Source organism: Nerophis lumbriciformis, linkage group LG23 (assembly GCF_033978685.3).
Source record: "Nerophis lumbriciformis linkage group LG23, RoL_Nlum_v2.1, whole genome shotgun sequence".
Taxonomy (NCBI): Eukaryota; Metazoa; Chordata; class Actinopteri; order Syngnathiformes; family Syngnathidae; genus Nerophis; species Nerophis lumbriciformis.
The window spans coordinates 8973352-8999193 of record NC_084570.2 but is presented as its reverse complement, the minus strand read 5'-3'; the positions used below and the strand labels follow the sequence as shown (position 1 = coordinate 8999193).

Genomic DNA, 25842 nt, shown 5'->3' with positions numbered 1-25842 from the left:
GGCAATCCTCTTTGACTGTGTGCAAACCTTGAGCGGCTGTGGTGAGGAACTTGACTCCTCATTTCTGTCCTATGACTTTGTCAGATGCTGGTGGGTGGAACACCGCCAAGGACGCCTATAGCAGCTTTGGAAACAACAGAGGAAAGTCTGCATTTTTCAATGACCGAAGCAATGCTAATCGTGGACGGTGAGATGATCATGTTCTCCTTTTTGATTGTTGGTACTTACAAAAAGATCATCCGGACGACTGCAGGCACACATATGTTATACATCATGGTTTTCTTCTTTGGTTCAGGTTCGACCACGGTGGGTATAGTGGTGGCGGAGGTGGAAACAGCCGCTGGGTGGAGGAGGTCAGAGATGACGGAGACTGGTCCAAACCAACGCCACTCAATGAACGCCTTGAGCAGTAAGTCATATAGTGCATCTGAAAAGTATTTACAGCGCTTCACTTTTTCCACATTTTGCTATGTTACAGCTTTACTTCAAAATTTAGTAAATCAATTATTGTTCTCAAAATTCTACAGACAAGCTCCATAATGACTGTGAATAAGTTTAGGGTTTTTTTTTTAAAGATATTTTTCCATATATATTAAAAATAATGAACTAAAAAATCACATGTACATAAGTATCTACAGCTTTTGCTCAATACTTTGTTGATGCACCTTTGGCAGCAATTACAGCCTCAAGTCTTTTTGAATATGATGCCACAAGCTTGGCACACCTATCTTTGGGCAGTTTCGCCCATTCCTCTTTGCAGCACGTCTCAAGCTCTATCAGGTTGGATGGGAAGCGTTGGTTTTCATCCAGGATGTCTCTATACATTGCTGCATTCATCTTAGGCTAGTCAGAGAGGTGACCAAGAACCCAATAGTCATTCTTTCAGAGCTACAGCATTCCTCTGTGGAGAGGGGATAACCTTCCAGAAGGACAACCATCTCTGCAGCAATTCACCAATCAGGCCTGTATGCTATAGTGGCCAGACTGAAGCGATTTCTTAGTAAAAAGTTTACCGAAATGCACCTGAAAGACTCTGACCATAAGAACAAAATATTTGATCTGATGGGACAAAGATTGAACTCTTTGTTGTGAATGCCAGGTGTCATGTTTGGAGGAAACCGGGCACTGCTCATCACCGGGCCAATACCATCCCTACAGTAAAGCATGGTGGTGGCAGCATCATGCTGTGGGGATGTTTTTCAGCAGCAGGAACTGGGAGTCTAGTCAGGATAGAGGGAAAGATGAATGCAACAATGTACAGAGACATCCTGGATGAAATCAATGCTTCTCATCCAACCTGATGGCGCTTGAGAGGTGCTGCAAAAGGAAATTGCCAAAACTGTCTAAAGATAGGTGTGCCCAACTTGTGGCATCGTGTTCAGAAATACTTGAGGCTGTAATTGCTGCCAAAGGTTCATCAACAAAGTATTGAGCAAAGGCTGTAAATACTTATGCGATTTTTTTTTATTCTAATACACTTGGAAAAAAAAAAAAAAACTTTTCGCTGTCCGTGTTTTGAGGATGAAATAAACGTATTCCATTTTGTAATAAGTCTGTAACATAACATGTGGAAAAAGTGAAGATGCACTGTATATTTTATTAGGGGAAAAAATAACCTTGCATTTTACACTCGTGGCCCACAAGATTGGGTACCCTAGCGCAACCCAATGAGATCTGATATAAGCGCTAACTTTTATTTGTAATTGTAAGTTATACTAATTATAATATCTGAAGAATAATGACATTTTCACTCTACTGTATGTTTTTTTTGCACACCACACAGAGAACCAAACCACACACAAGCAGGCATGCAAAGAGAATCGCCTCGATGGGTTGCATAAATAGTGACTGTGTTCAAGGGTTGCAGGATATATGAGATAAATGGTATCAATTTAGCAGACAACAGCGCGTTTAATACCATTGTCTTATCGTGATAATGCATGTTGATGACACATCACGCAAATTTGATGGCGACAATCGAACGGCCATATCCTTTTTTTTTTTTTTTTTTGTGTGTCCTGTCCAGCTTCTCAGGCAAATCATATAGTTGATGTAGATGCCCATGTCGGCTGTTCAGATTTACTTTACAAAAGAGAAGTGTAGGATACTTCTCTTGTTGCCTTATTTGTATTTGACTTTATTAAATGTATTTATATTATCATTTAGTGCAGCCGGGCCGGAGCAGGAGGGGATAGAAAGAGAAAAAAAAAAGAAGACAGAGGGGGAAATTGTGGGGACAAGAGGGGGATTAGACAGAGAGACAAAAACAACAACAGCAAACAACAACAACAACAACAACAATAGAGCAACATCAGCAAATATGACATGTACAAATATGATGGTAAAAGTAATAGCAAATAAGCAGTTAGCGAAAAATAAAAAATAATACAGAAATGACAATGAGCATTATTACACTACAAATGGATCAATACAAATACCAATAGAAATAGCGCTATTGATAATGAACAATACCAATAATTTACCTTTATTATCAACAATACAGTTGTTTAAATGCAACAATACATATACGTAATGATAACTTGAGATACGAAAGAATGCAGAAAAATGGAGGGGGAGAAAGAGAAGCAACCTACATTAACCTTGTAGATTGTTATAGTCACAATAGGTTAAGCTTTGTCAGTGTGCCATGTGTTACACCCAGTTTACCCTAGGGCAACAACGTTAATATATGTTTGATGAAACGTGATTATGTGCATGAGTGTAAGTATGCATATGTACTTGTATATGTACAGAATGTGTATATGTGTTTGTACAATGAATGTATATGTACAGAATGTGTATATGTGTTTGTACAGTGAATGTATATGTACAGTATGTGTATGTGTATGTTTGAATATTGAATGTGCGTGTGGATGTACGAACATTAGGTAGGTAAATATGTACTGTATTTGTGTATGTATGTGGGAGCGTAGGTACCTATGCACGTATGTGAGCATATGTGAATTTGCATGTACAATACATTCGACTCCCAGAGTGCGTGGGAGCCAGAGCACGGCCCCATCACCCCCGAGAGCCCAACCCACAAACAGGAGGCGTGGTGCCCAGGGAACCAGGGACCACCGCCCCCACGCAGCCAAGCCGGCCAGCGACAGGAACCCCAGAGCCCGACCCACCGTACCGCCCACAAGGGCCAGCAGCAGGCCGCAGACAGACGCACCCGGCAGAGGACAGGGCACGAGAAAAGCAGGGGACAGCCAGACCCCAAGCCAGCGAGAGACCACACCCCACACGGGCAGAAAGGCGAGACGCCCCGCCTGAGGGACCCAGAGACTCCCCGCAACCGAACGGGAAGACCGCCCCCGCCCCACCGGCAACCGGGCCCCCACGAGCCCACCCCCCACCCCCGGAGAGCGCGGCGAGGCCAGCCACCCCACCCAAATCGGCCGCCGCAGGACCACCCAGGCACAGGGCCACGGGAACCACCCACCCCACCCGCAGGGACCCCAACGATGGAGATGGAACAACCAGCAACCGCCCCGCCGAGCCCCCCCCCTGAGGGAGGGGAAAAATTTAAAAATAATATTAATAAAATATATTAAAAAATAAATTAATTAATTAATTAATTTAAAAAAAAAGAATTAAAAGAAGATCACAGACATGCTGACAAACAAGGTCACTACCCCAGCAACTGGCCGACTCGCAGCACCTCAGAATACCCTGCAGCACCAAGCTACCACAATAGACGCAGGGACTAGGCCCAACAGGCCCCAACCAAGACGGGCACCCGGAAGGGATGGACAGCGGGACCCAGGAGCTCCAGACACGCAGTTCGGATGCAGTAGCCTGAGGCGTCGGCCATATCCTTAACGCAATATAGCGTCCTCGCGAGCGGCTAACTAATCCTGGCCTCCATGTCGGGAATAAAGTATCAGTAAATGGTCAAAACTGCAGTGATCTAATTTATTTTGTTTTTATTTTTTAACCATCACAAAGTTTGGGTTTTTTTGTTCATTTTTGTTAGTTTACAAACTCAGGAAATAAATTGGGCACAGGAGGACTTAAAGGGCAAAAACCAAAAGTAGATGTTTTATGTATAGTATTTTGCACTATTTACTTTATTTTGATCAAAATGTTGTCCATCTATCTATTTGCTACCGCTTGTCCCTTTCGGGGTCGCGGGGGGTGCTAGAGCCTATTTCAGCTGTATGCATACTTGATTCAGAGATCGCTCGCCAGTACGCAAATGGCAGAACAAAGGCTACTCAAATAGTGAAAGGGTTGCCACCCGTCCCTTATAATACGGAGTTGTCCCGTATTTTAAGATTCAAGTATTTATTTTATTTGTTTGTTTGTTTGTTTGTTTGTTTGTTTGTGTGTGTGTGTGTGTGTGTGTGTGTGTGTGTGCGCGTGTGTGCGCGTGTGTGCGCGTGTGTGTGTGTGTGTGTGTGTGTGTGTGTGTGTGTGTGTGTGTGTGCGTGTGTGTGCGCGTGTGTGCGCGTGTGTGCGCGTGTGTGCGCGTGCGTGTAAGAAATACTTGAATTTCCATTCAAAAAATACCCCGCTTGTTGACAGGAACATACAGCCATGAAAGCACTTTCAATCTAATTATTAAGCAGAGGTAACACAAACCAGTGAAAGATTAAAAAAAGCTGCCGTTAGAGCAGACAAACAGCTGCTGCGAGCCTGCAAAAAACTGCTCAAGATAACTGCGCAGACTCGCTGACGTCACACGTCACTAAGCAACAGGCACCGCCTTTTAAAAGGCACACATTCAGACGCACAAACTGCTGTCATATATATATATATATATATATATATATATATATATATATAAATTAAACCTATTTCAACTGCATTATGCCTGATATTTGAAGTAATTTTTTTAAGTAACACATTAATTACTTTTCCTAGTAATCAATTACATCTATTAAAGAGTAATTCCGTTAGTAATTAAATTACTTTTTCGGTAAAGTAAGAAGTAACTAGCCTGTCACACAGCATCATGAAGCAGTTGGCAGGTTGGTGTTCCTGGCTAAAATATTTGTGTGCATGTCCTATAATAATATTTACCTATAAAAACACCATTGTTAAAGGTAAAAAATGTTCATGTTGCTGCTGACGTTAAAACATGTCCTCTGAATCCAGGGCACTTTATTTCACATTTTGTTCTTTTGTGTTTTTGTTAGCTGAAGGATTGAGCATAGCTAAATGTTTTTTTTAAAGAAGACTGGAAATTATATTTGACTTTTCTTATATTATTTTCAAGGCCTTTTCTTTATTATCTCAAAACACCTCTTAAGTTGGGATCCTATAATGCAAAACCTACTTTTCTTACTTTTTGGTAACTGTTTTTGTGTATTTGGGATCCCCTAATTGTCCCGAAAATGTAAAAACAAGACATGGTCGAAATACTTTGTTACGTCAACGGATATTTCCATTCATGGGCCATTATACTGTATATCGGGATATGAGTTTTGATCTATATTGCCCAGATCTACACTTTTGTTAGCGACAGTTCTAGCACAGTTTAGGGATGTTCTCTTTTTTAAATTGTGCGTTACAGTAGGCCTTATGATTGCCTTGTGTCTATATGTATGAGTGCACATGTGAACCTTGTTTGAGTGTTAATAATGAAATGGTGATATTTAAGACATTTCACATTGCTACAAAAAAATTCAAGTCTGGTAGATTCCGAGTAAAGAACACTAACATGACATGGCAACATGACAAATGTCGGTCAAACGTTTGGAGCGTTTTTGGAAATGCTAGTTTTTCAACAGTATTAAAGGGCAGCATGTCTTTGGCGACGTAGTTAACCACACTTTCTCTGAGCGCACACTATTTTGTGCTGTTTCGTTTGCACTTACCTTGTTCACCAAACACCTCAGTTTGAGTTTGGACTGTCTTCATGTGCACATCTTTTACCAGTTGGAAATACTGAGTGGGGTGGTTGGATTTCAAGTGGGCATGCAAGTTTGTCGCGTTAGATTTTTTTGTTGGCACCATTCTGGCGCAAATTCAACAAATTGTTTCCTCGTCTCACCTTATTCCACTGGCCTAAAATCGAAATATTCCCACACTGGTGGTATTTGGTTTTGCAATCATTTTGTTCTCCGTGTTTCTACTATTGCTTGCTGTGTTTGTCACGGGCTAACTTGTTGCACTGTGTGATGCTAGTGACCCCGCCTCTCCGCTCACAGACACTTAATGAATGACAAGAGGCTCCGCAACTTTCTTTTCATTTCCTATGGCACACACACGCGCAGCTGCTGAAACCGATGCAAAGAATGAATGCTCTTGAAGCCCGTAAACCCAAATGTAAACAGCCGTTATCGACCCTGGAAAAATGACCGACTTCATTTTCATATATCGCTTGGTTAATTGACTTATTAAATTTCGCTCTGGCCGAAACTTGACTGTTCAGTCTTTGTATTTGTGTTGTGTGCATATGTTCCTATTGAAGTGTCCAATGACTGGTTGCAAAGGAGTCAAACATGGTTGGAAACTAATCATTGAGTCTGTGGTTTTCTCTCTGCCCTTTTAGTGAGCTGTTCTCTGCAAGCAACACTGGGATTAATTTTGAGAAATACGATGACATTCCTGTTGAAGCCACTGGACAGAACTGCCCTCATCACATTGAAAGTGTAAGAACAACGACCATTTTTTTCATGTGCAGTTTGTAAGTTAGTGTGACCAATATCCTTCTGCGTGCAGTTCCAGGATATAGACATGGGCGAGATTGTCATGGGCAACATTGGGCTGAGCCGCTACACCCGACCTACTCCTGTCCAGAAATATGCCATTCCTATTGTAAAGTCCAAGAGAGACCTCATGGCCTGCGCACAGACTGGTAGGACGTGTGTGAATTGGACTTCTTCTGTGCATAACCAGAACAAAGCTGTTGATTTTCCGTGTCATGCGTGTAGGTTCTGGGAAAACCGCAGCATTCCTCCTACCAATTCTTAGCCAGATCTACGCTGAAGGACCAGGAGATGCTCTTAATGCAGCTAAAGCCTCCGGGCAGGTGAGGAATTTATTTTCAGGTATTGGCGTTGTAAGGGTTTGTGGAGTAGTGACTCGCTAAATCCGGTAGATGGCGGCGTTACAAGAACAAACAGCCTCAGAGCAGCAGGAGTGTCTCAACTTTATCCACATAGGGCTGCATACTAAAAGTTCAAAACATGCGGGGGAAATTTCTATATATTTAATTTACAAAACAAATACAATATGCATATTTTTCATTTATTGAAAATATGTATTCAAGAAAAGACACTGATTGCTTGTAGTGTAGTGGTTTTCATGGCTGGCACGGTTTGGTTCTCACTTCCCACTCAGTAATGATGTGAGTATGAATGATTGGGATGTGCCGATTATTCTGCCACTGACCAGAATCGGGCAATTTTTGTGAAAAAGAATGTGATCGCCACATTTGATTAATGTCTTTTAACGCCGATCCCCTCTGGCTGACACTGTATTTATTTTTAGTCCCGCGGCTGATGATCGGCTAGCTGCTAATTATGTACTGTATGTCCATACACAGTGTGGAGCTGCTCCTCAAAGCTAATAACAACAATCACCCCCATTACAGCAAATAAACTAAATGTCTTAGTATCTTCATTATCATTATCATGTAATATTATCACTGGAGGAAAATGCTAAACATGTTGCACACCATGTAAGATCAAACCAGGAGCAGGCATGCTAAAAGCTAAGCTAACCGCTAAACTAGCTTTAGAAATAGGGGCTTAGTAAAGTTTAAGCAGTGTAGATGGAAGCGCGTTACAGCAGAAAGTATGCAGATAACAGGGAATGAACAAGTAGATTAAGAAGTGTCGAGAGAGAGGATAACATAACAGCAACTGTTGGTGTGTCTGCATTGTTGCAGTCAGTTCACAACACGTTAGAGGCAGGTTCGAACCATAAGTTAGTGGCGTTGATACCAAAGGTAGTATCAGTATATGACCGATACTAGAAGAATCGGTATTATTAATACTTTTTTTGTTCATGTTTACTAACTCGGGGAATACATCACTGGAAACAGGCAAAGGAGCAAAAACTAAATGATTTACAATATTTTTCGGACTATAGAGCGCATCGGATTATAAAGCGCACTGTCAAGGAGCGCGTCTATTCAGGCCTATTTTCATAAAAAAAGGCACACCTAATACGGTTTTCGGTATTAACCATACCAACTTTATTTATAAAGCCCTTTTAAAAACAACCACGGTTGAAGAACAAAGGGCTGTACACCACAAAAAAATACAGGCAAAGGACAGACTAAAAAATAACATATAAAACAGAGGTTATATATATATATGTATATATATATACACAAATGATCTTAAGAGCAATTTGTAAAAAAAAAAAAGGAGTCAAACATTTAAAAACAGTGTAAACAGTTCTAAGTCTCATGCTGGGTTAAAAGCCAGTGAGTAAAAATGGGTTTTAAAGAAGGGTCTTAAAAGTAGCCTAAGAAGGGGCCCGTCTCACATGGAGAGGGAGATCGTTCCAGAGTTTGGGACCCGCAACAGAGATGGCCCTGTCCCCTCTAAGCTTGCGCTTTGATTTGGGTACCTCCAGGAGCATCTGATTAGCTGACCTGAGGGACCGGGTGGGGGCATAGAGCTGGAGCAGTTCAGAGAGGTAAGGTGGGGAAAGATCATGTAAGGATTTAAAAACAAATAAAATAATTTAAAAATGGGCTCTAAAAGACACAGGCAGCCACTGAAGTGAGGCTAAAACAGGAGTAATGTGCTCTCTTTTTCTTGTGCTTGTTAAAAGTCGGGCAGCTGCATTTTGGACCAGCTGCAGACGTGAGAGGGAGGATTGACTAATTCCAAAATACAAAGAGTTACAGTAATCTAGCCAAGATGTGATAAAGGTGTGGATTACTGTCTCAAATTGTTGCCTGGAAAGAAGGTTTTTAACCTTGGCCAGCTGATGTAAATGAAAAAAGCTGGCTTTCGCCACTGTGCCAATCTGACAGTCCAATTTAAAATCACTATCAATACGAAAGCCCAGGTTGGTGACCATGGGCTTAACGTGCAAAGCCAAGGGGCCCAATGTCAACAGGGGGGAGCTCACAGGTACCACTAGGTCCAAACACTATTACTTCAGTCTTCTTTTCATTGAAATTTAAGATATTTAGGGCCATCCAGGTCTTGATATCATCACGACAAGCAAGTAGTGGCTGCATTGAAGAGTCATGCTTTCTCTTTAACGGAAAATAAATGTGTGTAGTCGGCATAATAATGAAAATAAATATCATGCTTTCTTAGGATTGAGCCCAGGGGAAGTAAATACATAGAAAACAGCAGTGGTCCTAAAACTGAGCCCTGTGGGACCCCACATGTCAAGGGAGCAACAGAGGATTCAGAACCAGCAACATTTACAGAGAAGGTTCCGTTTGTCAAATATGACTTCAGCCAACTCAAAGCAGTACCACAAATGCCTACTTGATGCTGTAGGCGGCTTATTAAGATATCCGTATGAAATGCTGCTGTTAGATTGAATAAAACTAAAATCACATCATCACCTAAATCCGTTGCTCCAAGGATGTCATTAAAAACCCTTTTGCCGATTCGGTACTATGGAGGGGTTTAAACCCAGACTGAAATAGCCATAAAAGCTAACTAAGCAAGAGATCTATAACAACACAAAACGTGTTTGCATGTGTAATGCACAACACTGAGATACAACACCAACCTGTACTGACTGAAAAACATGAACAATCATATTACAGTATCTGTAAAGCATTAGCCCACATTTCATGTGTTGTTCGTACACAGCTGAGGTAGCCAGACTGCGTATGTACTGTAGTTGTATGAAAACAAATGACGGGCTCTGTGTGTCATGATCAATATTAAAGTGACTCACTTGATGGACAGTTGTTCTTCTGGTCCAGCTGGCCTTCCTGTTGATTTTGGGTAAGCAGTCAATTTAAGTCGAAATAGCTTGGCTTCCAGTTTCATATTTATAGCGTCAAAATCGTTTTCAGCCCCCTCTTCCAGCTTCCGTCCGCTGCAACGTCTTACTCTTCCTTCGTGCTCGCTTCTATAAGCAGCAGTATATTCAGCTTCAAAAGTATAAGGTTGTAAATCCTCATTAGTGCAAAAATAGTAATCTTTGTTGTCTGTTACCAAGTCTGCCATGATTAGAAAACACACTCGTGTTTGATTCCGGAAGTAGGAACACATTTTGGGTGCCAGAAATCAGATGTGCGCTGCAATGGAAACAGAAATGAATGTGTGTAATAAATCAGTCCCGGAAATGATTACAATGATCAAAATACGGTAAATATTGAACATATCACATATTGTTATGAACGTGTCTGTTACAACATTTTATACATATATATATATATATATATATATATATATATATATATATATATACATATTTGCAGTGTCTATAGAAAATGTTGCTGGAGGGTTTTGAAGTTGTTTTTAGAGGGCTTTGAAGGTTACAACGGTGACTTCCATTAGCTGCATCTTTCAAGCGTTTTTTATCTTTAAATAAACTTTTTTTTTAAAGACATGTAAGTTCTTGTCTGTCATAATGATTGTGAAAGATAGGCAGAATTCCCAAAAAAATTGCAGTTCCCATTTAACGCCACAGTCTGATATTATTGTGGCATATGTCCAAATAAAGACTTAATATTGCTAAAGTGTGTAAAATTAAGCAGCAGGAATGTTTAGGATAAACACACTTACTGTAATTGAAACATAATGCTTAAATGTTCTAATCATACTATAAACATGTACCGGTATTGTGCAAGGACATCCACTGTTTCAAGCAAATTGTTCAAACCTACTCAGTGGCCTAGTGGTTAGAGTGTCCGCCCTGAGATCGGTAGGTTGTGAGTTCAAACCCCGGCCGAGTCATACCAAAGACTATAAAAATGGGACCCATTACCTCCCTGCTTGGCACTCAGCATCAACGGTTGGAATTGGGGGTTAAATCACCAAAAAAAATTATTCCCGGGCGCGGCACTGCTGCTGCTCACTGCTCCCCTCACCTACCAGGGGGTGAACAAGGGAATGGGTCAAATGCAGAGGACAAATTTCACCACACCTAGTGTGTGTGTGACAATCATTGGTACTTTGACATCCCTATGGTTGTCTCTGGTATCTGTGATTGAGTGACAGATTAGTCTAGACTAGAGTGTAGGCTTACCCATGATGCTAAACACTTATCAGTGAGATGTATTGAAGAAATGAAAACATGGCAAACAAATCTTTAAAACTGAATTAATCAAAACATATGTAATAAATGAACAAACTGTTCATCAAAAAAGTTTCGAAAATGACATTGTTGTAAATGCAGTTTGGTATGCTACTGCTATAAATGTGTTAGCGGTAGGTTTGGTGTCTTCATCAGACACCCTTCTTTAACTTTAAATCCTCAAATTTGTATTTTTTAATGTCGAGTATTATATTAACTATTTTATTTTCATCTTGTAATTATTCCTCATGTTGCAGGAAAACGGAAAGTATGGCCGTCGCAAGCAGTACCCCATTTCTCTGGTCCTGGCCCCAACTCGAGAGCTGGCCCTGCAGATATACGATGAGGCCCGGAAGGTATGTTGGCATTCAGATCTAAAACCCCACAGAGATTGCAAACTATGAAGTTGTGTTCACTTTCGTCTCCTAGTTTTCCTACCGATCCAAAGTGCGTCCCTGCGTCGTGTACGGAGGAGCAGATATCGGCCAGCAGATCCGAGAACTGGAGAGGGGGTGTCATCTGCTGGTCGCGACGCCTGGGAGGCTGGTAGACATGATGGAGAGGGGCAAGATTGGACTGGACTACTGCAAGTAAGACATAAACAATAGAAAAGAAAGGCATTGTTTTTATTGATGCTTAGTAGGTGTATGTTTAAACATTGTTAGAAAACTCAATGGCTCTGTATGGAACGGAACACAGACATAAAATCTCAAATTGTGGCATGGATGTAGAAATATAGTTCTAGGACTTTTTTTTGGTAGCATTACCAGACTAATACTTTTCTTAAAGTTGACATCATGAAGTGAAATGTGAAGTGAATTATATTTGTATAGCGCTTTTCTCTAGTGACTCAAAGCGCTTTACATAGTGAAACCCAATATCTAAGTTACATTTAAACCAGTGTGGGTGGCACTGGGAGCAGGTGGGTAAAGTGTCTTGCCCAAGGACACAACGGCAGTGACTAGGATAGCGGAAGCGGGAATCGAACCTGGAACCCTCAAGTTGCTGGCACAGCCACTCTACCAACCAAGCTATGCCGCCCCACCGTGATGAGTACCTATCAGGGGTTTCTTTGTACATGAACAAAATCCTTTTTAGGCATCCCTTTCCAATTCAGACAGGTGAACAATAACAGTAAGTTAAAGGTGCTGTTTGCAATTTGCTCAGTTTCATTTTTCAAAGCAAAAAAAAATAACAAAAAAACATTGTCCCCTTATGTTACCATTAGCGGTTTTAAAAGCATACACGGGCGAAGTGGAGCCACGTAAATAAGGCCGTCCACAAAACGACGCACTGTGACGAGACAGTCAAGAGGCGGCTTGAACGTGGTCTGTGTGTAAAACATAATCAATGCAAAATTTTGACCAAAGAACCATCATTACCTGTTATGTATACCACAAGGAAGTGTTTTAAATGTAGAAAAAAAATCATAATATGACCCCTTTAAGCTCACGATGCAGTAAATTAAATGATTTTTTTACTGGATACTTTCTGCTTGGAGACATCGTATCTGTAAGTAATATGCAACTATAATTATTTGATACTTGTTTATATTGATAAATGGGGTGTTTTTAGATTGCAATAGTGTTAAATTAGGGCAGTGCGTCTCAATTATTTTCTGTTACGCCCTCCCTATGAAGAAGAAAATATTTTGCGGCCCCCCTTCACTCTCCACCTTGACTATAAATAATATACGTTTTATCTAAAATTGTTATAACTATACCACTGCATAACATTGTGTGCTTATTTCCATTAAAAGAAACACACCAGTCTTTTCTTGTCTCCCACTGTTAAACTGAGATAATTGTTTTTGGTGCTAAAAAAGAAAGGTTTAAAGTCATCCAACACCTTCAATCACTGTCCCTGAAAACCTCAAATAAAGCCAGAAATCTTGGGGTTATTTTAGATCCTGATTTACATTTCGACAGTCACATCAAATCAGTAACAAAATCGGCCTACTATCGCCTCAAAAATGTAACAAGACTTAGAGGGCTCATGTCAGCTCAAGACTTAGAAAAACTTGTGCATGCCTTTATTACCAGTAGGCTAGACTATTATAATGGTCTCCTTGCAGGTCTTCCCAAAAAAACTGTCAGGCAGCTACAGCTTGTTCAGAACGCTGCTGCTAGAGTTCTAACAAAGACCAAAAAATGTGAGCACATTACACCAATTCTTAAATCCGTACATTGGCTCCCTGTACATCAGAGAATTGATTTCAAAATCCTCCTGCTCACATATAAATCACTACATGGTCGAGGGCCGAAGTATATCACTGATATGCTCCAACTATATAAGCCCTCTAGATCACTAAGATCTTCGGAGACCAATCTGTTAGCGGTTCCCAGAGTGAACTCAAATCAAGGGAGAGCATCATTCAGTCACTATGCAACAAATAGCTGGAATAAACTTCCTGAAGATGTCAGACGTTCCCCAACTCTGACTACTTTTAAAACTAGACTGAAAATTTTTATGTTCACCTTAGCTTTCAGCTAAATCTTTTAATCTTTTAATGTCCGCACTGTTTTTATTTTTATTGTCTGCATTTTAATTTAGCTTTTATTTTCTTTCATTTCACTTTGTTGTCTGTGAAGCACTTTGAGTCTGCCTTGTGTATGAAAAGTGCTATACAAATAAAGCTGCCTTGCCTTGCCTTGCCTACAGTGAAGCCAAGTGCTACATACGCTTCGTCATATAACGAGTACGGCAAAAAAAGCATGTTCCCCGGGGTCATATGCGCATCACCCCAGGGGGGCCAACCCCACTATTTGAGAAGGAATGAATTAGGTACACTTATAAGTATGGCTAGCTTGTGTGCTGTTGTGTAGCTGCAAGCCTTTTTAGTACACTTAGTATATAAAAAAAAAAAATACAAGAAAAAAACTACCTTAAGTGCTTGTTGGAGGACATTTAGCGGTTAACTGGCTGTTGAGCTATGCACAAGTAACGCACTGCAGAACTGCATTCATTGGAGTGCTTATAACTGTGATTTTAATAGCAAGCTGGTATCTGATATCTGACCGATATCCAAAATCAATATCGGCTCAGGTAGGGCTGGGCGATGTGGACCAAAACTGGGTATTTTTAGACCGAATGGTGATCTCCAATATATATCGGTATTTTCAACAAAACGTGCAAAGTGTTTAGTTTTAACTCAACATCACATTACTGTTACTAACACTGTTCTGAAAATTAATTCTAAAAAGTAATATTTAGTTACTTTTTACTTAACCATAACTTTTTTTTGTTTCTAATGGAAGTACTCATTAGTAAATGTAATTAATTACTAGGGAAAGTATTTAATGCGTTACTTATATGGAAAAAAAAAGCTTTAAATATGTCATATGCAGTTGAGAGAAGTTTATGAGAGTGTGTCCGTGCGTGCGTGTGCCTTTTTTAAAAGGTGATATCTGTTGTAAAGCACCCTGTGACGTCTGAGGGTTTCAGATCAACTATATTAGTTAGCTTTGGCAGTTAGCAGCGGCAGTTTGTCAGCTCTGATGGCTGTCCTGTTGAATCTTTTAACCGGCTTGTTACCTCTGGTTATTAAAGCGGAGCCGCCACCAGCCCCCACCAGCTGCAGAGCTACGGTGCGGGCACATCACTGTGCGCGAAGGCGAATGTGGCAGGGTGTCGTATCGGCAATGCACGCTAGCGAATCTGGACGCGTGCCGGACCCTCCCTCAGCTACGGTGCCTGCTTGGCCGCAAACAGCTGTAACAAGGTCACATAAAAAGATACCTCTATGGTGGTATTGTCTCAAATATATATCGCTTTCTAAAATATACTGATATTATATATTATAAACCTTTTCAGGGTTTCCCCTATATGTAAACGATCGCGCAACGGCACAGCAAGATTACACACCTTCTAGAGGTTTTTTCTTTCTCCTTTTTTTTAACATGAAAACTAGAGATGTCCGATAATGGCTTATTTGCCGATATTCCGATATTGTCCAACTCTTAATTATCGATTCCGATATCAACCGATACCGATATATACAGTAGTGGAATTAACACATTATTATGCCTAATTTTGTTGTGGTGCCCCGCTGGATTCATTAATCAATGTAACAAGGTTTTCCAAAATAAATCAACTCAAGTTATGGAAAAAAAATGCCAACATGGCACTGCTATATTTATTATTGAAGTAAGAAAGTGCATAATTTTTTTTTAACATGCCTCAAAACAGCAGCTTGTAATTTGGGACATGCTCTCCCTGAGAGAGCATGAGGTGGGCGGGGTTGAGGGAGGGGGGGAGTAGCGGGGGGTGTATATTGTAGCGTCCCGGAAGAGTTAGTGCTGCAAGGGGTTCTGGGTATTTATTCTGTTGTGTTACGGTGCGGATGTTCTCCCGAAATGTGTTTGTCATTCTTGTTTGGTGTGGGTTCGCAGTGTGGCGCATATTTGTAACAGTGTTAAAGTTGTTCATACGTCCACCCTCAGTGTGACCTGTATGGCTGTTGACCAAGTATGCTTGCATTTACTTGTGTGTGTGAAAAGCCGTAGATATTATGTGACTGGGCAGGCAGGCAAAGGCAGTGCCTTTAAGGTTTATTGGCGCTCTGTACTTCTCCCTACATCCGTGTACACAGCGGCGTTTTAAAAAGCCATACATTTTACTTTTTGATACCGATAATTTTGAAACCGATACCGATCATTTCCGATATTACATTTTAAAGCATTTATCGCCCGATATTATTGGACATCCCTAATGAAAACACTTTCTTTTTTTACCTTCAAAAAAATTAAGTGATATGTTGTATGAATGGATATAACGCATAAAGTCAATTATTTACATACTATAATAAGTTTGAAAATAGCTCAAATATCATAAAAACCTTCTTCATTGCTTTATTTTGGAAAAACAAAAACTGCAGCTGGTCGTGCACCTAAACGAGTTGACACTTGGCAAAATTCATCCATGCAATTGCAAATCAAAATGATCACGTCATGTATATGATGATTTCATATTGACCACGCCCCCACTGCCACGCATATAGTGGAAATCTCGGGAAACCTTGCTTTTGAGAATGTCAGGTGGAATATGCTGCACTTGTCTATGAAAGCATTTCCAGAAACCAACTCACTGTTTGTGTTTTCTGAAGATACCTTGTTCTTGATGAAGCCGATCGAATGTTGGACATGGGCTTTGAGCCTCAGATACGGCGCATCGTTGAACAGGACACCATGCCTCCTAAAGGCACCCGGCAGACCATGATGTTCAGCGCGACCTTTCCCAAAGAGATCCAGGTGTGTGTCAGCCGCGTACTCTGGGCCACTGCTCCGTAGTTCTTAGCCCAGAGGCAAGTCTTAAACTCCTGGTTCCACCATGCAGATTCTGGCCAGAGATTTCCTAGACGACTACATCTTCCTAGCGGTGGGCAGAGTGGGCTCCACCTCTGAGAACATCACTCAAAAGGTGGTGTGGGTGGAAGAGAGCGACAAGAGGTCTTTCCTCCTTGACCTGCTGAGTGCGACAGGTGAGATGGTCAAATGGTCTTCCACTTTACACACACACACACACACACACACACACACACACACATTAGATACACACCATACATTTTGTGAGAGGGAAAGTTTAGAGTTCGTGTTGACGGTGTGGTTTTATCTCAAGTCATCCCCAGTGAAGTGCAGGACAATCCTGGAGACAACATGGAGAAGCCTGGTAAGATCATCACTAGAGAACCTCGCAGCCACCATTTTTTCCCCTCGTAAACAAAAGTGTCTACTTGCCTGCGATACTCATCTTAATGTGGAGAATCTTTGCATCCTGGCATGAATGGGATCTCTCCAACATGTCAGCTACATTTTTATCTTATTTTGTCTAATTTATTTGTTTTTACAAAAGTCATCTCTGCAACATGTTGCTTTTAATCCGCGATCACCATTATTATTCCTATTCATATTATTATTATTATTATTATGTCTGTTTATGCTTGTATTTATCTCCACACTTTGCTGCTCCGTGATGTGGTGCATTTCAATGTTTTTCATTGCATGTTTTTTTTTTAATTTAATTTGCCATCACATGAGCAGTTAGAATTTTTGAACATAGCCTTCCAAAAGAATACCAGTGTTTCCCATAAATTCCTTAGTGATGGCCCACCACAACTAAATTTGGAGCGGCACTAACATTTTTTTCAAATTTGTCATAGAACACATGATAACGGGACCGTCCGTGCCGCTTGTCGTTCCAACTCTGTACAGTAGATGGCATCAGAAGTCTGCATATAACATACCAAAGCTGACTTGATCTGTTTTTAAATATAGTGATATGACATACTATCTCTTTAATCAGTGCACACTAACATGGAACCCAGGAAATAAAATCGTTAAAATTATTTTTTCTTAATTTAACTTCTTTGGTTAAAAAAGATTTAAAAACATCAGATAATGTCGCACATTTCTTATGGTACAAAACAAAATGCTCAGTTTTATCCGTCCACACAGAAACGTGAGTTTTGCGTCATGGCCAATTATACAAACAGGGTGATAGCGTCATTCACGTCCCACCAAACCACAACCGATACATTCCGGTCCCGTGGGAAACACTGAATACATTCTGGCATCTCAGTTTTCAGTTAAATTTCAATGCTCCCATGGCAGTGAAATTCTTTGCATGTAATGGTCAGGTGTGTCGTTTGTGTCCTCTTTTGGCCGACTAGGAAAGGACTCGCTGACTCTGGTTTTTGTGGAGACCAAAAAAGGAGCTGACGCCTTGGAAGACTTCCTATACCGGGAGGGCTACGCCTGCACCAGTATCCACGGTGACCGCTCCCAGAGGGACCGAGAGGAGGCCCTAAGCCAGTTCCGATCTGGGAAATGCCCCATCTTGGTGGCCACAGCGGTCAGTGACATTTTGATTTTGCAAAAGACGCCACAGAAAAATTATTGTGCATGCACTGCAAAAAGTCAGTGTTCAAAAACAAGACAAAAATTAGGGGTATTTTATTTGAACTAAGCAAAATTATCTGCCAATAGAACAAAAAAATTTGGCTTGTCAAGACTTTCCAAAACAAGTAAAATTAGCTAACCTCAATGAACCCAAAAATACCTTAAAATAAGTATATTCTCACTAATAACAAGTGCACTTTTCTTGGTAGAAAAAAGAGAGACCTTGTTGCTCAATATGTTAAAAAATATTCTTAAATTAAGTAAATGCTAGTGCCATTATCTTGACATAATGATATGCGCTTGGCATCATGATTTTTTTTTTCATGCTTGAAGTAAGAAATTATTAGTTCTAAAAATTTGTTTTATACTTGTGAGTGTTGATGACACAGCTTTGCATCAGTTGATATTCTAGTTTCAAGCATGTTTTTGTTTTACTCAATATAGGTAATAAAATCTCAGCAACAAGCTGTAATATCTTACTGAGATCATTTAGGACCAAAACCCTTAAAAACAAGTAAAACACTCTAACATAAAATCTGCTTAGTGAGAAGAATTATCTTATCAGACAGAAAATAAGCAAATATCACCCTTATATGAGATTTTTAGTCTTACTTAGATTTCAGTTTTTGCAGTGTTTTTTTTTTTTAAAGTTCTGTTCTTAACACTTAGGTTGCAGCCCGTGGTCTTGATATCTCCAACGTGAAACACGTCATTAACTTTGACCTACCAAGCGACATAGAAGAGTATGTCCATCGCATTGGACGCACAGGACGAGTGGGAAACCTGGGTAATTTTGGCCGTTCAGTCGCTGTTTGTTGTGAACAAATGACCACACCCCCAACAGTACAAATACGGCCTTTCTTTTCTTCAGGACTGGCCACATCCTTCTTTAATGATAAGAACGGGAACATCACTAAAGACCTGCTGGACATCCTGGTGGAAGCCAAACAGGAAGTTCCCTCATGGCTCGAGAGCCTGGCTTACGAGCATCAGCATAAGAGCACCAACCGTGGACGCTCTAAAAGGTCCGCAAACACACTTTTTGTTAAAAATTCTGTGACGTTGAAAGATTTCCATTTTTGCTTTGGTTGTCTTGTTTGTGTAACGATGGCGTCTGCAGGTTTGCTGGTGGTTTTGGAGCGCGTGACTACCGTCAGACGGCTGCTGGGAGCAACCCAGGAGGCTTTGGAGGCCGAGGCGTTCGCAACCAGGCGGGACACGTAGGAGCTCGCAACTTTGCAGGAGGTACAGGTGTCATTTTTAGACATGCGATCAGTATCGGCTGATTTCCGTGAAAAAGTATGTGATTTAGCCTTTTTGAAAGAAAATGCCCTATGCTTGCTTTGTTTTCGGCTATCTAGCCGTTTAAAGCGCAAAAAAGATAAACGTTTCTTCAGAGTTCCTTGAGAGGTAATCAAGAATGGCTGAAGAGTGCCAAGATTATATATATTTTTTAAAAGACGACATACGTACCACACGCTCCAGAGCAAGGGAGCAGAGCCGCAGAACGCACAAGTTTGCAGTGACCACTCTGTTAAAGGTTTGTTTGATATACTTTTAACGTTTTGTGTTTCCCATTTAAGTATTATCTTGATATTTTTTGTATTACTTAAAACAGATTTTTTTTCTACAAGTGTTCCGCAAAGCACCAACTCGGCAAGTCTAAAAAGAAATCAAATGTGAGAAAAACCGAAAAAGAGTTAAGATTTTACCAAAGGCAACAATCATAAATGAAGCTTGCAGCACATACACAACATAGACGTATATTTATATGTAGTTTGGTAAAGACGGGGAAACATGCTACTCGTAAACAACGTGTGCAACAACTAGGCAACAAACATGGCAGACACAAAGTTAAATCATGAAATGCAACCTTACCCGAGCAAAAATGAGGCATGATTTATCCGAGAGAGTTTTCATACCTATTTCCTTGACCCAGTCACACACAAAGAAGTTGTAGACCTCCATGCCTTTCCAAGTTTCTATCTGTTTTGTCCTGTAGAATGACGTCTGGAGCACAATACTTCGACATGTCTGGGAACACGACCAACTGATAATCCTTGAGATGACTAGAAAAATGTGATTTTCTTATAATGTATAGGAATAGATTCTATTGCATAGTTTGACTGCTTTTTGCAGAAAGATCTAGGCCCCTTGCGTACTCTGATAATGCACAGCAGCCATGTTGGTTTGGTGGCCCACCACTTTGTTTACTTCCGTTCAAAGTCATGGAGTGAATTCAATCTACATTGTGGTGTAGGGGTGTAACGGTACACAAAAATGTCGGTTCGGTACGTACCTCGGTTTAGAGGTCACGGTTCGGTTAATTTTCGGTACAGTAAGAAAACAACAAAATATAAATTTTTGGTTATTTATTTACCAAATTTGTAAACAATGGCATAACATACATCACACAGGGTCCATTGCCAGGGTTATGTGGTCAACATATATAAAATAAAAACTAAATAAGATAAGGCTCAGAATGGTTTCTTAACAAAACTTTTCTACATATAAAGTGCTTTTTTTGATTGATTGATTGATTGAGACTTTTATTAGTAGATGGCACAGTACAGTACATATTCCGTACAATTGACCCCTAAATGGTAACACCCCAATAAGTTTTTCAACTTGTTTAAGTCGGGGTCCACGTTAGTCAACATTAAACTGCCTCAAGTTGTTGCTCAGATTAAATAAAATTGGTTAGCATGTTTGACGTGTTGGCAGAAGCATGCCTTACCGCTGCTGAATAATGTCTGCAAACCTCCGTCCTCCGCACCGCGCAGCCGAAGTGTTCCCAAACAGGAGATCTTAACGAGGCAGGAGGGTCTTCCAGCTCTGGCTTTTATATGTTGTCGTACGTGTGCATTGTTTACACAACGTGCGCTACGCTACTTAATATGTCCGTGTGGAAACTCGTTCGGTACACCTCCGAACCGAACCGGCACCCCCGTACCGAAACGGTTCAATACAAATACACGTACCGTTACACCCCTACTGTGGCGATATCGTAAAGTGAGATTTTGATACTGTGACATCCCTAGTTAGCTTTTGTACCCTCTGGCCTGTTTTGAAATGTGTCTATTATAATTTATTCCAACACGTGATTGGAATCGGCAGCATCAAACACTTATCTGAACACCTCCAAAATAATATTCCTATTAGTCTGGTTTTTAGCGGATCAACATCACCTCTGTCTATCCTGCAGGTGGCTTCGGAACCTTCTACACCAGCGATGGCTATGGCGGCAACTACTCGCACTCTCAAGTTGACTGGTGGGGCAACTAGGTGGTTCTCTCTCTCTCTCTCTCCCTCTCTCTCTCTCTCTCTCTCTCTCTCTCTCTCTCTCTCTCTCTCTCTCTCTCTCTCTCTCTCTCTCTCACCTCCCCACTCAACTTTCTTCCTTTCTCAGCTCTGTCTTCTTCACTCCATCTGTCCCCTCCATCAACATTTAGAACCTATGTGCATGCTCTTAAAGTATTTATACTCATGATATAGCCCCCCCCCCACCACCACATACACCCTTCCATTTCTGGACGATGTAATCTAAATTAATTTCATGGTAAATCTCACAACAGACTACATAGCAAAAGGATTCTTCCATTTCATTTGGCTACATTCCCCCTAAGGGGGAAACTTTTCCTTGTGGCACTATTCATATTAGAGTTTTGGCGTCATCATGTTTTAGTTCTGCCTTTAACTCAAAGGCACGGAGGCTTCTTGTGGCTCCGCAGCAGCCATCTTTGTGTTACGTGCATGGCCACCTTGCGAGTAGAAACCACAGCATGGAGACATGAAACTAAGTCAGGCCTAGGAACTGGCTAAGGCCACCATCTGGAAGATAATCTACCATTTTTTTTAAACTTTTTTTTAATTTCTTTTTTTAAAAGTGCAGATGTACAGATGTCTTAGAATGATGTCTAAGACCCAATAAACTCTTGAGATGGAATTTAGTAACCAAGCAAGCATTTTTTGCCCATCACTTGAAAATGTTAGCAAACCGAATGATAGGACTTAGGGTGATATAAAAAAAAAAAAGATAATTTGTTTCTGCACTGTGCCTTCAAGATTTCATTCTGTTCTGCAACTAAAACCTATATTTAACGTCACATATCGGTTTCAACATGTTCTCTTGAGTTCTCTTTGGAAGGAAACAAGCTAGACTTGAGCTAAATCAAACCTTGGCAAAACTAAACTTAAAAGAAAAAAAAACAACAAAAAACCTAAAACTGCGCTGAAGAAACTCCTTGATCCAGTTCCCAAAAGCATAAAACCTCCTGCTGCAGGATTTGTGCTTTTAGAAACCTGTTGGGTTGTCAGTCCTGCAGCTCTGCTGTGAGCTTGGAGTCAGGTTCCTCGCATCGTTGCCAAAAAGTTGGGTTTTCGCGAACCGGGCCACTGAGGGGGAGTCGGGCTTAGCAGTGCAAATCTGACCTTGCCGCTGCTGTGTTGTTCAATTCCGTCCATCAGTGCCTGCGTTTGTCGGGAACCTGACTCCTCCTCCACACACAAACATGGAAACCCTTGTCGGCCAAACAAATCTTTCAAGGAGAAACACAACCTAAAAGACTCAAAGAGATCTATAATTCCTTGCTCACTCTATCCTGGAGAGTCACATAAAGAGTTTTCTCTTCAGAAAACAAAGTCATTCCAGTATTGCTTTGGGTGTTTTGGGTCCGTCTTGGTCGGGGATGAAGGCACACGTCGAGCCTAAGTGCTTCCCAGCAGGCCAAAAAAGATTGTTTACATTTGGAGGTTTGAGATTGGCACGGACCGTGGTTTCTTTCCAACCACACCATGACGACGTTCTAGTCCTGCTGTGGACCCTGGCCAAGTCCCCGTGCATTCCGAGCGTAAAGTCATCTAAAGATCTTAAGCGAATGATCATGTAGGTGATATGTAAATAGTAGAGCTCTATTTAAGATACAAAGATAAGAAGAAGAGGAGGTGAAACATGCTAAATCACTTTCGGACCAGACATTTGATTCCTAACGTTCTCAAAAAATTGCCCGCTGGCTTTGATTGGAAGAGCCAGGCTGTGGACCAAGACAATAGGGCATATGCAAGTGTTGTTGTTTTTTTTTGGTCAAGCAATTCTTTTAGAAATGCAAAGCAAGTATCGCGATTCTCGAGCAGGTTTTAGTTTCGCTCCCTCGTCCCCTGTGTATTTAAAAAAAAAAAAAAAAAGTGCATTTCACTAGGAGAATGAGTTGAGTAGTTTGTTGGAAGATTTGTGAACATTTAAAAACGAGTACAAAGCGGCGGTTGTTTAAAGGTAGGAGCTGTATGAGCTGGTCATGTAACTGCAAACAAAATGATGGACACTCTCCATCTGTGTGGTGTTAGTTTTTTTTTCACAGGAAACTCTTTCTTTTTGTCCTCGCGGTTTGATGCAGATGAAACGAACAATGGTGACCGGAACTGTGTTGGGTTTGGATAATGCTGAACGCTCGACACGAAGTAGATGATGCAAATGACAATCTGTTTGTCGAGGACTTCAATCTTTGTTTGATCGATTGCACTTTTCCCACATTTTTGGGTACACCTTCACATTTTAAGGCCGACGCACCCGTCAGTTTCCGTACCCCGAAACCCCGCCTTCCCTCATACAGAGCTCGTTCCAACAGAGACCCTTTTTGTGGCTTGCTTGCACTTTGCCATCACAAACTCCTCGGTGCCTTGCGATGACTCCGTAGAGACTGAAGTGTGTGTGTGTGTGTGTGTGTGTGTGTGTGTGTTGTAAAGGCTGCGTTTTTCATTTCACACAGTTGTTCCTTTTTGGATTGCTTCAGCTGCTGGTTTGATGTCTCAGAACCTGCAACTTCCACACTGTTCCTTCCTTGCAGGTCAGCCTGCTATTGTTAGCATTTCGCTCCGAGCACTTACGGACGTGCCAATTGCACAGTCGCTGGCTCTGTTGTTGTTTTATCCCCCCCCGTGTCTGTAATCGCCATTTGGTGGTAAGAGTGTGGTCCATTGCAATTCATGATATGCCTCAGTTTGTTCTCAACCTTTTGATGCCTTAAATTCAAGAGGGATCTAATACAAGTGGTAGTGGTTGCACTTTATACAGTGGAACCATGACGTTGGTTGTGTCTGGCACCACCGAGGCAGAGAACCCAACGCTTCTGTGGTAACGAGGAACGATTTAATGGTGCTAAGCTCCCTTTGCTGCGGCCCGCAGGCCTTCTGTTTGTAGAGACTGAGAATCCTACTTAGTTTTACCGGAAAGAAGAAAAAGAAAAAACTTCCAACAAATCCTGTAGCACAGTTCCTTCAACGCCTCTGAAGAGGTGCGTATGAGTGAATGTTTTAGTCGTGAAAGGACGACTCTTTCATAGTGAAGTGTGTGTGTGAAAGGATGCGAGTCGCCCACCGGTTTGAGTTGTAGTTAATTAACAATGGCAAGATCCAGCTGTTTGCACCCAGAGTTCTCGAGTCTACTATCGCGCTGCTAGTTTGTGTAATTTATCAGACATTTTTGAGAAATATTTATTTTTATAAGCCTAGTTCAAATGTTTAAAGAAAAAAAAGAAAAAAAAATTACAAGTGACTTGACCAAAAGACAGTGAACAAAAACACTGGCACATGAATGTTGAATGTCATCGGTGTGAGTGGAAATTTCTATTTTTCTGGGGTAGTGTGAGCTTTTTAATAACCGTGTAAGAGGGTTTCTCTGACTATGTCATATCACAAACTGTTACAGACTCGGCATCAGCTGATGTGACATATGGAGAGAGGCCGATTACCTTGAAAGTCTCATTGGACTCTTATCAGATCCACAGACCTGTTTGTAAACAGGTTCAGATACCAATCATATGATATAATAATATAATAATACACTGTTAGCAGCCATTTGCAATTGGCCAAAACAATAATAATTTGAGATAATTCCACCAAATATGCCAAGGTTTGGATTAAATTGTAAGAATCAAAAACCATTTTGTAAAAAAACAAACAAACATGCAGTAAGAAAAGAAAAAAAAAAAGTGTCCAGATTCGCTCCAAGTCAGTTTTTTTGTTGTTGTTCATTTGTTTTGACACTTTTCCTTCCTATTACTACCCTTTGTGTGATTGTCTATTAGCAAGTGGGGATGTTCAAAGTCTATAACACAGAGTTACCTGTGGTTCTATTGCTATGTTGTTGTGATCTGCATATTTTCAGGCACAGCGCTCACAGCTGAGCGTCCGGCCAGTCAGAAGAAAAAAAAATTAAAAATTGGCAAACGACAGTCAAATTGTCTCGTTTGCCGGTTTTTTTTACCGTTGTAGCTCTTCTGTCGCTGCGGCCCAGAATGCAATGCGGCCACAGCGCAACACATCAGTGATATGTCGGGGAGAAGTCTCCCTTTGCAGCCTTTTGTACTCCAAATGTTTGCAAACATGCTGGCTCTTTAAGTTGTTTGTAAGAGGCAATTTGGAGAGAAACACAAATAGCTACAACAAGCAGACAGAGGTGAAGTGGCGACAACAAATACTTTTTGGTGTTATCTCGCCCTTTTTTTCTTTTCTTTTTTTTAAATTTGTGGCGTTTGCGAAACTATGTCGCATGAAGCCTGTTGTCGCCTTCAGTGACTGGCCAGACAGTTCAGCGTGGACACACAGCGCCACCAGCCTGCTAGTTAGTATTTGCTTTATGTATTAGTTTAGCAGTTGTGCACGAAGAGGAGCACTACACTGAGGAGAAAAAAACAAAAACAATATTGTGCATCCGTTGTGATTTTACCACAATTAAAGGTTTGGATTTGCAAAACTATCCCGCATC

The 25842-nt window shown here is 41.0% G+C and overlaps 1 protein-coding gene across 6 annotated transcripts in view; it reads left to right on the top strand.

Annotated features, from left to right (window-relative positions):
- The window catches only part of LOC133622446 (ATP-dependent RNA helicase DDX3X-like), a 39839-nt gene extending 14006 nt beyond the window's left edge, over nt 1-25833 (top strand). For 4 of the 6 annotated variants that reach the window (XM_061985207.1, XM_061985205.1, XM_061985203.1 and 1 more), the window contains 15 exons: nt 85-187; nt 296-409; nt 6506-6605; nt 6676-6811; nt 6888-6985; nt 11442-11540; nt 11614-11774; nt 16289-16433; nt 16519-16663; nt 16801-16851; nt 17852-18033; nt 18750-18867; nt 18952-19105; nt 19201-19325; nt 21286-25833. In XM_061985207.1, the coding sequence (XP_061841191.1) occupies nt 85-187; nt 296-409; nt 6506-6605; nt 6676-6811; nt 6888-6985; nt 11442-11540; nt 11614-11774; nt 16289-16433; nt 16519-16663; nt 16801-16851; nt 17852-18033; nt 18750-18867; nt 18952-19105; nt 19201-19325; nt 21286-21365 (1811 nt within the window). In that variant the 3' untranslated portion in view covers nt 21366-25833. Of the gene's footprint in view, nt 1-84; nt 188-295; nt 410-6505; nt 6606-6675; nt 6812-6887; nt 6986-11441; nt 11541-11613; nt 11775-16288; nt 16434-16518; nt 16664-16800; nt 16852-17818; nt 18034-18749; nt 18868-18951; nt 19106-19200; nt 19326-21285 lie in introns of all 6 variants that reach the window. The other 2 variants (XM_061985204.1, XM_061985206.1) reach the window with 2 other exon arrangements.
- The last annotated feature ends 9 nt before the right edge of the window (nt 25834-25842 follow it).